The sequence below is a fragment of the Dryobates pubescens genome, chromosome 33 (assembly GCF_014839835.1).
Source record: "Dryobates pubescens isolate bDryPub1 chromosome 33, bDryPub1.pri, whole genome shotgun sequence".
NCBI classification, from domain to species: Eukaryota; Metazoa; Chordata; class Aves; order Piciformes; family Picidae; genus Dryobates; species Dryobates pubescens.
In genome coordinates, this window is record NC_071644.1 from 3540116 (window position 1) to 3554957 (window position 14842).

General features: G+C 62.4%; 1 protein-coding gene across 1 annotated transcript; it reads right to left on the reverse strand.

Moving 5' to 3' along the window:
• Window positions 1-303: 303 nt before the first annotated feature.
• EFHD2 (EF-hand domain family member D2) lies at window positions 304-9415 on the reverse strand. The gene is made up of 4 exons (XM_054175907.1): window positions 9194-9415; window positions 2240-2387; window positions 1380-1514; window positions 304-630 (listed from the first exon to the last, which is right to left on the reverse strand). The coding sequence occupies exons 1-4, from the start codon at window positions 9388-9390 to the stop codon at window positions 496-498; spliced, it is 615 nt and encodes a 204-aa protein (XP_054031882.1). The 5' UTR covers window positions 9391-9415; the 3' UTR covers window positions 304-495.
• Window positions 9416-14842: the final 5427 nt, after the last annotated feature.

Genomic DNA, 14842 nt, shown 5'->3' on the forward strand with positions numbered 1-14842 from the left:
TCTTTGGCACACGTGGCAACGCCAGCGGGCACCGAGCCACCGTGGCCAGTGTGGCACCTGCCTGGCACCCGCCCGGGCAAGTCCCCACCCTGCAGACCACAGGGCATGCACAACACGTGGCAGCTTGGGGACAGCTGTCCCAGCTCCCCTGGCACTCAGTAGCAGCAACCCCTGGCACTCAGTAGCAGCAACCCCTGGCACAGCTGAGGGCAGCGGACAAAGTGCTGCCGTCCCTTGGGGCTCGGGGAGGGGGCACGAACAACACCGACAGACACCACAGCAACGGGAGGAGGGGAAGTGGGGGGGAGGGGGAAAGGGAGGGGGTGAGGGCCACCCAGGCTCTGTGCCAGGCCCAAAGTGGTGGCCCAGCCTTTGGGGAGCCAGGAGTGGCGCGCAGCTGGGGCACGGCTCCCGGCACGGCTGGCACACACACGCAGGGCACTCCCAGCCCGGGCACCGCAACCCAGTCCTGCCCGGCTGCCTGCCAGCCTCCTCTCACTGCCTGAAGGTGGACTGCAGCTCCTTGAACGCTGCCTTCCTCTGCTTCAGCTCCTCTGCCTGCTTCTTCTTCTCCTCCTGCTCTGCCTTGATCTCCTCCTCGAAGCGGCTGGCATCGTGGATGGCTTGCACCTGCGGAGGGCGGCACAGCTGACCGGGCTCTGGGACCTCCCCCCCACACCCCCCGAGCCCTGCTGCCCACCCCCAGCCCTCCAGCCCCTTGCCCCAAGCTCCTGCCAGCAGTGGGGCACCCAGAACCAGGGGGAGCCATCACTGAACCGCTGCTCACTCTGCCCTGCAGCAGCTGTGGCACCTCTCCTGCCCCGGCCCCTCTGTGGGGGCTTTAGGCTGCACCTTGAAAGCTTGCCCCAGACCTTCAACAGCAAGAAAGCTTTGCTGAGGAGACCAAGCTGTGTGGTGCTGCAGACACGATGGAGGGCAGGGATCCACCCAGAAGGACCTTGACAGGCTGCCCAGGTGAGCCCAGGATGACCTCATGAGGTTCAACATGGCCAAGGGCAAGGTCCTGCAGCTGGGGCAGGGCAATCCCAGGCACTGCTATGGGCTGGGCAGGGACTGGCTGGAGAGCAGCCCTGAGGAAAAGGACCTAGGGGTGCTGGGGGAGGAGAAGCTCAGCAGGAGCCAGCAGTGAGCACTTGCAGCCCAGAGAGCCAAGCAGAGCCTGGGCTGCAGCAAGAGAAGTGTGGCCAGCAGGGCCAGGGAGGGGTGCCGGTGTCGGTGCCGCTGCCGTGCCGGTGTCGGTGCCGGTGCCGGTGCCGTGCCGCTGCCGTGGCCGTGCCGGTGCTTTCAGTCGCTTCCAGCCAGGCTGGGAATTCAGTGCTGGGGGTGGGGGATTTTCGACCCACCCCGAGTTGCCTCACCTTGGCCTCGAAGAAGTTCTTGGCACCCTTCACCCCCTCGGTGGAGACGTCGATCTCGGAGAGCCGGGCCAGGGCGTGCAGCCCGCTGTCCTCCTGCAGCTCCCCCGCCGCTGCCTTGCGGAAAATCAGCAGGAACTGCGAGCACAGAGCCTGCCCGTCAGCTCCTCCAGGGCACCGCAGCCCCCGCAGCTCCCTCCCACACCGTCCATCAGCCACAGTGTGGCCAGCAGCAGCAGGGAGGTCGTTCGCCCCCTGCGCTCAGCACAGCGTAGGGCACACCTCGAGTGCTGCGTCCAGCCCTGGGCTCCTCAGGTTAAGAAGGACATTGAGGTGTCCAGAGAAGGGCAACGAAGCTGGGGAGGGGTCTGGAGCACAGCCCTGGGAGGAGAGGCTGAGGGAGCTGGGGTTGCTTAGCCTGCAGAAGAGGAGGCTCAGGGGAGACCTTCTTGCTCTCTGCAACTCCCTGAAGGGAGGCTGGAGCCAGCTGGGGGTTGGTCTCTTCTCCCAGGCACCCAGCACCAGGACAAGAGGCCACAGTCTCAAGCTGTGCCAGGGGAGGTTTAGGCTGGAGGTGAGGAGAAAGTTCTTCCCAGCAAGAGGAATTGGCCATTGGGATGTGCTGCCCAGGGAGGTGGTGGAGTCCCCATCCCTGGAGGTGCTCAAGGGGGGCTTGGATGTGGCCCTTGGAGCCATGGTTTAGCTGTCAGGAGGTGCTGGGTGACAGCTTAGACTTTTTGATCTCTGAGGTCTTTTCCAGCCTTGCTGATTCTACCATTCCCCCACCACCCAAAGCCCAGCCCTGAGCCCAGCAGCAGCCAGGGACACCTCTGGGCCGAGGCAGAGGTCCCCCAGACCCTCACCTCCCGGAAGCTGAGTTTGCTGTCCAGGTCTTCATCCACCTCCTTGATCATGTTCTTCAGGCCTAGGTGGGTCTGTGGAGCCCCCAGCTTCTCCATCATCAGCTTCAGCTCCATCAGGTCAATGAAGCCATCCTTCCCTGCATCGTACCTGCAGGATGGGGAAGTGGTCATAGAGTTCAGTAAGGAGCAGTGCAGGGTCCTGCAGCTGGGGAGGAACAACCCCAGGCACCAGGGCAGATCAGGGTCTGCCCTGCTGGAAAGCAGCTCCCTGGAGAAAGGCCTTGGAGTGCTGGTGGGCAGCAAGTGCTGCAGGGGACAGCAATGTGCCCTGGGAGCCGAGAGAGCCAATGGGGTCCTGGGGGGCAGCAAGAGAAGTGTGGCCAGCAGGGCTGGGGAGGTTCTGCTCCCCCTCTGCTCTGCCCTGCTCAGACCACAGCTGCAATCCTGTGTCCAGTCCTGGGCTCCACAGTTCCAGAGAGAGACCTTCTGGGGAGAGTCCAAGGGAGAGCCAGGAGGATGCTTAGGGGACTTGAGCATCTCCCCTGGGAGGGGAGGCTGAGAGCCCTGGGGCTGTTTAGTCCAGGGAAGAGAAGACTGAGAGGGGATCTGATCAATAACTATCAATAGCTGAGGGTTAGGGGGGCAAGTGGAGGGGGCCAGGCTCTTTTGGGTGGTGCACAGCAGTAAGCCAAGGAACACCAGGGTCAAACCTGACCAGAGAAGCTTTCACCTCACCATAGGGAGAAGCTTCTTTGGCGTGAGGGTGCCAGAGCCCTGGAGCAGGCTGCCCAGAGAGGTTGTGCAGTCTCCTCTGGAGACTTTCAAAACCCACCTGGATGCATTCCTGTGTGGACTACCCTAACTGATCCTTGCTTTTGGCAGGGGGGGGTTGGACTGGATGATCTCTGGAGGGCCCTTCCAACCTCTAATGCACTGTGCTGGTCCTGCCCCATCCCCACGGGGCACAGAGAACACCCAGTCCCCAGCATGGGCAGCTCTGTGCATGCCCAAGGCTTGGTGCCCAGGCTGGCTGAGTGAAGAGCAAGGAGAATAGAGTAGAGTAGAATAGAGGAGAATAGAATAGAATAGAATAGAATAAACCAGGTTGGAAGAGACCTTCGAGATCATCAAGTCCAACCTATCACCCAGCACCATCTGATCAACTAACCCATGGCACCAAGCACCCCATCAAGTGTCCTTCTAAACACCTCCAGGGATAAGGACTCCACCACCTCCCTGGGCAGCACATTCCCATGGCCAATCTCTCTTGCTGGGAAGAATTTCTTCCTCACCTCCAGCCTAAACCTCCCCTGGCACAGCTTCAGACTGTGTCCTCTTGTTCTGGTTGCTTGGGAGAAGAGCCCAACGCCCAGCTGGCTCCAACCTCCCTGCAGGGAGTTGGAGAGAGCAAGAAGGTCTCCCCTGAGCCTCCTCTTCTGCAGGCTAAGCAACCCCAGCTCCCTCAGCCTCTCCTCCCAGGGCTGTGCTCCAGACCCCTCCCCAGCTTTCTTGCCCTTCTCTGGACACCTTCCAGCAGCTCAACCTCTTTCCTAACCTGAGGAGCCCAGAACTGGACACAGAACTCCAGGTGTGGCCTCAGCAGTGCTGAGCACAGGGCACAAGGACTTCCCTGCTCCTGCTGGCCACACTCTTCCTGCTGCAGGCCAGGATGCCCTTGGCCTTCTTGGCCCCCTGGCCACACTGCTGGCTCATGTTCAGCCTACCATCAACCAGCACCCCAAAGTCCCTCTCTGCCTGGCTGCTCTCAGCCACTCTGCCCCCAGCCTGTAGCACTGCCTGGGGTTGCTGTGGCCAATGTGCAGCACTCAGCACTTGGCTGTGTTCAATCTCCTGCCCTTGGCCTCTGCCCATCTGCCCAGCCTGGCAAGGTCCCTCTGCAGAGCTCTCCTGCCCTCTAACAGCTCAACTCCTGCCCCCAGCTTGGTGTTGTCTGATGATGGACTCAATTTGCAGAGCTGGGCACCAGCAAGCTCAGGCAGGTTGCCAGACCACGAGAAGCTGCCAGGGAACCACCAACAGCTCCCTGGAGCATCACCTGGGAAGGCTTCTGCTTCCGTGCAGCACTTGGCAGGAGAAGCCTGGAGCTGCTGCCAGCCCTGCTGCTGCTCCTGGGGCCAGGAGCCTGAGCACACAGTGTCCCTGGCTGCCAGCAGGGAGAACAGGCCATGGTGCTGCTCCCTCCAGCACCCCTTGCTCAGGACCCACCTTCCCAAGCTGTGTCCAGTTCTGGGCTCCTCAGTTGAAGAAGGACATTGAGAGACTTGAAGGTGTCCAGAGAAGGGCAACAAAGCTGGGGAGGGGTCTGGAGCACAGCACTGGGAGGAGAGGCTGAGGGAGCTGGGGTTGCTTAGCCTGCAGAAGAGGAGGCTCAGGGGAGACCTTCTTGCTCTCTGCAACTCCCTGAGGGGAGGTTGGAGCCAGGAGGGGGTTGGTCTCTTCTCCCAGGCACCCAGCCCCAGAACAAGAGGCCACAGTCTCAAGCTGTGCCAGGGGAGATTTAGGCTGGAGGTGAGGAGAAAGTTCTTCACTGAGAGAGTTGTTGGCCATTGGAATGTGCTGCCCAGGGAGGTGGTGGAGTCCCCATCCCTGGAGGTGTTCAGGCAGAGCCTGGCTGAGGCACTCGGTGCCATGGTTGAGTTGATCAGATGGTGCTGGGGGAGAGCTTGGACTCGATGATCTCTGAGGTCTTTTCCAACCTGGTTCATTCTGGTCTATTCCATCCCTTCCTGGGCCCCTCCCTGCAAGCAGCCCACCCAACCTCCCACCCACCAGCCCTGGGAGGCTCTGGCTGCGGTCACTGCTGCCCACGGGGGCAGGACGAAGCCCTCGCAGCAGGTCCCTGTTGCAACAGCGGAGTCAGAGAGCAGCTGCAGGGCTGCAGCCATCGAAACCAGGCTGGTTTGTTCCTGTGGCTGGTCCCCTCCGTGCCTGCGAGCGCCGCAGGTCCATGACTCATTTGTACCTCCTCAGCTGTGGTCTGCTCCGGTCGTGTCGCAAGCGGCACCTCCCTGCCCTCCCACGCTGCTGGGAGCCCCGAAACAGGGCTCCCCCCGCTGCTCCTGCTCCCCCCTGCCTGCTGCTGCTGCCCACAGCCCCCCAAGAGCTGGGCTGGGGGGGCAGACCCCACACAGGGCTCCCCCACACTGCTCCTCTGCTTCCTGCTGCTGCCCACAGCCCCCCAAGAGCTGAGCCGGGGAGCAGACCCCACACAGGGCTCCCCCACACTGCTCCTCTGCCTCCTGCTGCTGCACACAGCCCCCCAAGAGCTGAGCCGGGGAGCAGACCCCACACAGGGCTCCCCCACACTGCTCCTCTGCCTCCTGCTGCTGCACACAGCCCCCCAAGAGCTGGGCTGGGGGAGCAGACCCCACACAGGGCTCCCCCTCGCTGCTCCTCTGCCTCCTGCTGCTGCACACAGCCCCCCAAGAGCTGGGCTGGGGGAGCAGACCCCACACAGGGCTCCCCCCGCTGCTGCTGCTCCCCCCTGCCTGCCGCTGCTGCACACAGCCCCCCAAGAGCTGAGCCGGGGAGCAGACCCCACACAGGGCTCCCCCACACTGCTCCTCTGCCTCCTGCTGCTGCACACAGCCCCCCAAGAGCTGAGCTGGGGGAGCAGACCTCACACAGGGCTCCCCCTCGCTGCTCCTCTGCCTCCTGCTGCTGCACACAGCCCCCCAAGAGCTGGGCTGGGGGAGCAGACCCCACACAGGGCTCCCCCTCGCTGCTCCTCTGCCTCCTGCTGCTGCACACAGCCCCCCAAGAGCTGGGCTGGGGAGCAGACCCCACACAGGGCTCCCCCTCGCTGCTCCTCTGCCTCCCGCTGCTGCCCACAGCCCCCCAAGAGCTGAGCCGGGGAGCAGACCCCACACAGGGCTCCCCCACACTGCTCCTCTGCCTCCTGCTGCTGCCCACAGCCCCCCAAGAGCTGGGCTGGGGGAGCAGACCCCACACAGGGCTCCCCCCGCTGCTGCTGCTGCCCACAGCCCCCCAAGAGCTGAGCTGGGGGAGCAGACCCCACACAGGGCTCCCCCTCGCTGCTCCTGCTCCCCCCTGCCTCCCGCTGCTGCACACAGCCCCCCAAGAGCTGGGCTGGGGGAGCAGACCCCACACAGGGCTGGCCCCATCCTGGTCCCACTCTCCCCTGCCACCAGCACCCCCGGAGCTGCAGACCCCCCCTCACTGTCTGCCTGGAGCTGCCTCTGGAGCCCCCCCCCCAAGGGTCTCTCTGCCAGGGGCTCGTTTGCTGCCACGCTCCCGCTGCCTCTCTCCCTGCAGGCTGCTTCCCTGCTCCCCGACTTCCAGGCACGCAGGAATCCCTCTGCTTCTGCACGGGAGCCCCCCCAGGAGGCAAAGCCCTCTCCCATGCCCTGCTTCACCCTGCGCAGCTCAACCCCTGCCGCCTCGGCGGCCGGGGCTCGGCCGGGGGACAGCCATCCCTGCCCTGGGGAGACGACCCCCCAACAGCTCCCAGCCCCCCAGCCTTCCCCTGAGGCTCCCAGCCCCAAATCTCACTCTGAGGCTCCCAGCCCCCCCAGCCTCCCCCTGAGGCTCCCAGCCCCCAAATCCCCCCCGAGACTACCATCCCCCCAGCCTCCCCACGAAGCTCTCAGCCCCCCAGTCTCCAAGACCACCATCTCCCCCCAGCCTTCCCCTGAGGCTCCCAGCCCCCCCAGCCTCCCCCTGAGACTGCCAGCCCCCAAATCCCCGCCTGAGACTACCATCCCCCCAGCCTCCCCCTGAGACTACCATCCCCCCAACCTCCCCACGAAGCTCTCAGCCCCCCAGTCTCCAAGACCACCATCTCCCCCCAGCCTCCCCCTGAGGCTCCCAGCCCCCAAATCCCCCCCGAGACTACCATCACCCCAGCCTCCCCCTGAGGCTCCCATGCCCCCAGCCTCCCCAGGAGGCTCCCAGCCCCCCAGCCTCCCCAGGAGGCTCCCAGCCCCCCAGCCTCGGCGCTGCTCTTTTGGCTGCGGCGAGCCTGCCGCAGGTGTCAGAGCAAACACTGCTGCTCCGCTCCTCCGGCTGCGCAGCGCCGGCCGGACGCCCACCGCCACCTCCCCCCCAGCCATCCCCCCCCGACTCCATCTGTGCTGTGACCACAGCACCCACGGCCCACCCAGCGCCACCAGCTCTGCACCCCCGCGGGACCCCAGCCACGGGGGGGGGGGGCGGGGGTGTCCCCACAGCAGCTCCAGCCACAGCTCTGCCCCAGGGACCCCAACCATGGTGGGGTCCCCCCCCCAGCTCCAGCCACAGCTCTGCCCCTAAGGATCCCAACCATGGTGTCATCTCCCCCCCAAATCACCACCACCACAGCTCTGCCCCTGGGGACCCCAACCATGGTGTCATCCCCCCCCCCCCCCAATCACCACCACCACAGCTCTGTCCCTGGGGACCACAACCATGGTGGGGTCCCCCCTCCAGCTCCTGCCACAGCTCTGCCCCTGGGGACCACAACCATGGTGTCATCCCCCCCCAAATCACCACCAGCCACAGCTCTGCCCCTGGGGACCCCAACCATGGTGTCACCCCCCCCCCCCTCCCCAAATCACCACCAGCCACAGCTCTGCCCCTGGGGACCCCAATTATGGTGTCATCCCCCCCAAATCACCACTAGCTCCAGGCACAGCTCTGCCCCTGGGGACCACAACCATGGTGTCATCTCCCCCCCAAATCACCACCACTCACAGCTCTGCCCCTGGGGACTCCAAGCATGGTGGGGTCCCCCCCCCAGCTCCAGCCACAGCTCTGCCCCTGGGGACCCCAACCACGGGGGGGGTGTGTGTGTGTCCTTCCACCACCAGCTCCCTTCTGCTGCAGCCCAGGCACCTGCTCCAGCAACCCACACACCCTGCTAGCTGCCATGCCCAGGTGCTGGGGGTGGGGAGGGGGCTGACACCGCTCTGGGAAGAGATGGGGAGCAGGGGGTGCTCCTCATACTGGCACGGATGCTGGCAGGAAGTGCCTGCACCCGGAGCCCCCCCGCCCTGTGCTTCAGGACTTGGCTGCCCCCACGCTGCCTGCACAGAGTGGGCTCTGCAGGGATGCTCCGTGGGGATGCTCCGTGGGGATGCTCCAGGCCATCCCACTCGCCCCCCAGCTGCTCGCATGCGTCCCGGCGTGACCGTGGTTGGAGCCATCTCCATTTCTGTCCTTCCCTGGAAATTTCCAGGGCTTGCTGCTCGCTGCCAGCTTCCCCCCCCCCCCCAGCCCCTGGGGGGGCTGAGCCGGCAGAGTCAGGCTTGGCCGTGCGTGGAGGCACGCAGCGTGGCCGGGGATGCTGCTGGGGCCACGCCGCTGGTCCCTGCCAGCCTCGCTCCTGGGCACTCGGGGAGGGGAGGGGGGGATGTCCTTTGGGGTGTCCTCCAAGCACCCCCTCCCTTCCCCAGCCTTGCCCAGGGTTCCTTCTTCCAGGAAACGGGGGAGGCAGGAGGTCCCCTCTGCAAGAAGCTGAGGGGGTCTACGGGAGTCTCTCCTGCGTGGAGCTGGGGGAGAAGGTGTCCCTCTCATCCCTCCTGGAAGGTGCTGGGGGGAGGCGGGGGGAAGTCCCAAGGATTCCTCCTGCAAGAAGTTGGGGGTGTCCCAGGCATCCCTCATGCAAGGAACCGGGGTGGGGAGGAGACTTCTGCCAGGAGCTGGGGGGTCCTGGGAGTCTCTCCTGCAGGGAACGGAGGGGACCCCTCCTGCGACCAGCTGGGGGGGGTGGGGTGGGGGTGTCCTTGAGGTCCCTCTTGCAAGAAGCTGGCAGGTCCTGAAGATCTAGCAGGGTCCCGGGGGTCCCCCCCGCAAGCAGAATGCGGGGGGCCACAGAGCATCGCCCCCACCAATAGCCGGGATGCCGGCACTGCCCCGGCGGGGGCTCCGGCGCTGCCCCCTCCGCGGGGGTTCCCCATGCCCACCCCCGTGCCCCCCAGCCCCGCCGGCACTCACTGTCGGAACAGCCGCTCCATGTCGCGGAGCTGCCGCCGGGAGAACTCGCGGAACTCGGCGGCGGGGCTGAAGACTCGGCGGCTTCCTCCGGGGGACCCTTCGAAGCCGACTCTGCCCCCGCCGGGGCTGCCCGGCCCCGCTCCCGGCTCCGCCGCCCGGCCCCGCCGCCCCGCCAGCTCCTCCGCCGCCGCCGCCATGGTGCCCGGATGGCCGCCCCCGCTCCGCCCCGCTCCGCTCCGCCCCGGGGCCGGGCTGCGGCCCCCCGACAGCCGGAGGGGGCCGGGCTGGGGTCCCCACGATGCGTCCAACCCCTCCCCGGGGGATGCCGAACACCCCCCGGGCCTGCCCGCCGCCCCGCATCAACCCCGGCGGTGGTGGTCCCATCGCATCTCCAGTGGGGTCTGCCCATGGGATGCGGGGGGATGCCTGGGGATGGATGGAAGCGGGGAAGGAAGGATGGATGGATGGAAGGAAGGAAGGATGGAAGGAAGGCAGGAAGGGAGGAAAGGAAGGATGGAAGGAAGGCAGGAAGGGGGGGAAAGGATGGAAGGAAGGCAGGAAGGGGGGGAAAGGATGGAAGGAAGGCAGGAAGGGGGGGAAAGGATGGAAGGAAGGCAGGAAGGGGGGGAAAGGATGGAAGGAAGGCAGGAAGGGGAGAAGGATGGATGGAAAGAAGGGGAGAAGGATGGATGGAAAGAAGGGGAGAAGGATGGATGGAAAGAAGGGGAGAAGGATGGATGGAAAGAAGGGGAGAAGGATGGATGGAAAGAAGGGGAGAAGAGAAGGATGGATGGATGGAAGGAAGGAAGGGGGGGAAGGATGGATGGAAGGAAGGGGAGAAGGGGGGAAGGAAGGATGGATGGAAGGAAGGGGAGAAGGGGGGAAGGAAGGATGGATGGAAGGAAGGGGAGAAGGGGGGAAGGAAGGATGGATGGAAGGAAGGGGAGAAGGGGGGAAGGAAGGATGGATGGAAGGAAGGGGAGAAGGATGGATGGATGGAAGGAAGGGGAGAAGGATGGATGGATGGAAGGAAGGAAGGGGGGAAGGAAGGATGGATGGAAAGAAGGGGAGAAGGGGGGAAGGATGGATGGAAGTAAGGAAGGGGGGAAGGATGGATGGATGGATGGATAGATGGAAGGAAGGGGGGAAGGATGGATGGATGGAAGCAAGGGGAGAGGATGGATGGATGGATGGGAGGAAGGAGGGGAAGAGCCTTCTGCAGCTGCAGGTGAATCTGCAGGTGTACCTGCAGCTCCTGCCAGCTCCAGACATGGGCTGAGGGGTGGGGCTGGGATGCTCAACACCACCCAGCCCAGTCTGCAGCCACCAGAATGGCCACAGTCAGAAACTCACAGAACTCTTTTGCCTACCTTTAAGATCATCGAGGGTGGGGGGTGTGGATTAATAACTAATCAATAATTTCACTAATCCCCTGCCTCCCCCCTTCTTTATTTCCTAACAGCCCCACTGCACACTCTGGGGGCTCAGGGATGCCTCAGAAGATATCTGGGTCCCTGCCTTGGGCAGTTCATCCTTGTCCCCATGCCTGCAGAGCCCTGATGCCAGTGATCCTTCTGAGGTGTGTTTGGGTACAAGCCAGGGAGCTCTGGGGACAGCTTTAAGCTGGCTGTCACTGCTGTCCCACCTCAGTCACATCAGCCAAGCTTCCTGCCCCATCCCCAGCTGCCCCCAGCTCCCCCATCCCCAGCTGCCCCAGGCTCCCCCATCCCCAGCTTCATGTGCTCCCCCCTGTTAGGCAGGTGACCAGGAACCTGCACCAACAGGGAAAGCAGCAGAGAATGGTCAGGGTTGGAAGGGAGCTCAAGGCTCAGCCAGCTCCAGCCCTGCTGCCATGGCCAGGGACACCTCACACTGCAGCAGGTTGCTCACAGCCACCTCCAGCCTGGCTGGATTTTGGCTCTGCTCGATTTTACACCACTCCTCAGTCTCAAGCTGTGCCAGGGGAGGTTCAGGCTGGAGGTGAGGAAGAAAGTCTTCCCAGTAAGAGAGATTGGCCATGGGAATGTGCTGCCCAAGGAGGAGGTGGAGTCCCCATCCCTGGAGGTGTTTACGCAGAGCCTGGCTGAGGCACTTGGTGCCATGGTTGAGTTGATCAGATGGTGCTGGGGGAGAGGTTGGACTGGATGATCTCAAAGGTCTTTTCCAACCTGGTTAGTCCTGTCCTATCCTATCCTATCCTATCCTATCCTATCCTATCCTATCCTATCCTATCCTATCCTGTCCTTCCCCTGCCTGTGTGGTGCTGTGTGGCTTCACACCTCCTCCACTTATGGAGACCACTCCTGGAGAGCTGCACAGACTGTGGAGGAAAGGCTGCCCCTGCAGACACTGCTGGCTGAGGGCTTGGATGTTGCTTTCTCTGCCTCAGCAGGATGCAAAGCTCTCACCCAGGTGGCAACTCAGAGGCTGCCTCACAAACTGCTACCCTGCTGAGGAGCTCCTAACAGAGGTGGTGCTGCCTGCCCATAGAGGGCCCTGCCTGATGGAAGGGGCTCAGAAGAGCATGAGCTGGGGCAAGGAGAGGACCCTCACAGCAGCATGGAATCCTGCATGGTTTAGGTTGGAAGAGGCCTTTCAGGCTCATCTGCAGTGAACAGGGAGCTCCAGAGCAGGTTGCTCAGGGCCCCAGACAACCTGACTGAGTGGTTCCAGGGATGGAGCATCTACCACCTCCCTGGGCAACCTGCTCCAGTGCCTCACCATCACAGAATCACCAAGGTTGGAAGAGGCCTCAACCTCCTCATACAAAGGATCTTCCTCCTATCCAGTGTGGAGGAAAACTTTGCAAGACCACAGCACTCAAGGCTTGGTTCCTGTAGGTGGCTGCTGCTCTGTCTTGCCTGGAGGACAGCAGCACAGAGCCAGAGGTCTGCTGGCTCCTGGCTCTGACTCCTGGCTCTGACTCCCTGCTGTTCTGCTCTCCACCAGCACAGATCTTGGGGTCTGCCACATGGACTCAGCCTCCCTTTCCAGGGACAGCCACACTCACCTGAGGACTGCTTCCTCTCCAGCACCTTGGCTCTCTCCCAGAGCTTGGCCAAGCCTTCTCTTTGCTGCTGGATTGCTTCCTCTTGCCAGAGGCCTCAGCATGTGGCACTGATGTTGGCCAAGTCCAACAGCAGCTCCTGGAAGGAACAGCCCAGCTGGTCCTCACCCAGCCTGCATCATCACAAGCTCAGCTTAAACTCGGGTTTGCTGATGGATGTTGGTCACTTGACACATGCTAAGAGCAAAGCCCCCAGAGTCTCTCACCCTACAGCCTCCCCATGGGAGAAGAGCAGCAGCAGAGACCCCTGTTGCACTCTGCTGCAGCCTGCAGAGGACATGAGCCCCACAGATCATGGAATCACAGAACCAGTCAGGTGGGAAAAGACCTTTCAGATCATCCAGCCCAACCCTCAAGCCAGCACTGCCAGGTCACCACTAAACCATGGCCCTCAGCACCACATCTCCACAGCTCTGAAACCTCTCCAGGCATGGGGAGTAGTCCACCACTGCCCTGGGCAGCAGTCCACCACTGCCCTGGGCAGCCTGGGCCAGGGCTTGGCAACCCTTGTGGGGAAGAAACTCTTCCTCATGGCCAACCTAAACCTCCCCTGCTGCAACTTGAGCTGATTTGCTGTCATCTTATCATTTGCTCCTTGGGACAAGAGACCAACCCTGCCCTGGCTCCACCTTGCAAGAGGTGAGCTGCTGCAGGGAGCTGGGAGAGGGCTCTTGCACTTTTCTCTTCTACTTGGTGCATTTCCTGCCTCCAGCACACAAATACCAACACTCCTGGCCCTCATCTCCACATCCTCTCAGGCTTTCTTCTCCTTCAGCTTCCTCCCATGCATACAGCCTCTCACTTCCCCCCATCCCAGCCTCATCCAGTTTGCTGCATTATGACAACCCTCCCCCTCCCCAAAAAATATAGCTGGGACGTGGCAGGACCATTCTCAGAGCCTGCACACAGCTGAGGATGGCTGCAAACCCCCTCCCCTCCAGCTGCACCCTGGCTACCATCCCCTCACAGGGCTGCTGAGGGAGGTGCTGCTTGCTCCTGAGCCATGGCTTTGACCAAAGCTGGCCCCCACCAGCTCTGTGAGCTGGGTGCAGAAGGGGCTGGGTGATGCCTCCTGCTCATCATCTGGCTCTGAGTCACCACCAGGCTCCCACACATCCAGCCCCTTCTGCTGGCAGGCTGTGTGCCACTGCTGTGGTACACCATGTACAGTCTCTCCAGTCCCTCCATCTGCTGCTGCAGCCACCTCCAAAGTTCTTCCCATTTCTAATGCCAGGGAAACCAAACCTCCCCCCTGCAGCCCAGGAGGAAGGAGAGAACCCTGGAGTTGGTTTATTCTCTTCCTGTCCCCTCCAACAAGCCACCTCAGCTCCTGCACATTCAGCCTCTGACTGCTGCAGTGTTGCCAGCAAGGCTGGGAAGAGGAAAGGGCCCTGGCAGGTCTTGCTGCTGCTCTCCCCTCTAATTGGCAATTAGCACAGCCACCAGCAGCAGCACTGCAGCTTCCAAAGCCCCCTGCAAACAGCAGCTCCTTCCTGAGCTCCAGGAGTGCTGCCTGCACAGCTGCCCCAGCTCCCTGGCTGCCCTTGGAGAGGGAAAAGGGTGGCCTGGGGCTCCTGTCCTGTTGAAGAGAGAGAGGAGGAGAAAGAAAGAAAGAGAAGGGAAGGAGAAAGAGAAGGGAAGGAGAAAGAGAAGGGAAGGAGAAAGAGAAGGGAAGGAGAAAGAGAAGGGAAGGAGAAAGAGAAGGGAAGGAGAAAGAGAAGGGAAGGAGAAAGAGAAGGGAAGGAGAAAGAGAAGGGAAGGAGAAAGAGAAGGGAAGGAGAAAGAGAAGGGAAGGAGAAAGAGAAGGGAAGGAGAAAGAGAAGGGAAGGAGAAAGAGAAGGGAAGGAGAAAGAGAAGGGAAGGAGAAAGAGAAGGGAAGGAGAAAGAGAAGGGAAGGAGAAAGAGAAGGGAAGGAGAAAGAGAAGGGAAGGAGAAAGAGAAGGGAAGGAGAAAGAGAAGGGAAGGAGAAAGAGAAGGGAAGGAGAAAGAGAAGGGAAGGAGAAAGAGAAGGGAAGGAGAAAGAGAAGGGAAGGAGAAAGAGAAGGGAAGGAGAAAGAGAAGGGAAGGAGAAAGAGAAGGGAAGGAGAAAGAGAAGGGAAGGAGAAAGAGAAGGGAAGAGGAGAATTAACCAGGTTGGAAAAGACCTTCAAGATCATCCAGTCCAACCGCTCCCCCAGCACCATCTGATCAACTCAACCATGGCACCAAGCACCCCATCAAGTCTCCTCCTAAACACCTCCAGGGATGGGGACTCCACCACCTCCCTGGGCAGCACATTCCCATGGCCAATCTCTCTCCCTGGGAAGAATTTCTTCCTCATCTCCAGCCTAAACCTCCCCTGGCACAGCTTGAGACTGTGTCCTCTTGTTCTGGTACTGCTTCCCTGGGAGAAGAGACCAACCCCTCCTGGCTCCAAGCTCCCTTCAGGGAGTTGGAGAGAGCAAGAAGGTCTCCCCTGAGCCTCCTCTTCTGCAGGCTAAGCAACCCCAGCTCCCTCAGCCTCTCCTCCCAGGGCTGTGCTCCAGCCCCCTCCCCAGCTTTCTTGCCCTCTGTTTCTCACCACTCTGTTCTGCTGGCTCAAA

Excerpts from the sequence above, each read along its gene's own strand:
- EFHD2 (XM_054175907.1), bottom strand. The coding sequence starts at position 9,390 with ATGGCGGCGGCGGCGGAGGAGCTGGCGGGGCGGCGGGGCCGGGCGGCG. Across the intron at positions 1,515-2,239 it reads GCAAACTCAGCTTCCGGGAG|TTCCTGCTGATTTTCCGCAA; the intron begins GTGAGGGTCTGG and ends CTGTGCTCGCAG. Across the intron at positions 631-1,379 it reads AGAACTTCTTCGAGGCCAAG|GTGCAAGCCATCCACGATGC; the intron begins GTGAGGCAACTC and ends CGCCCTCCGCAG.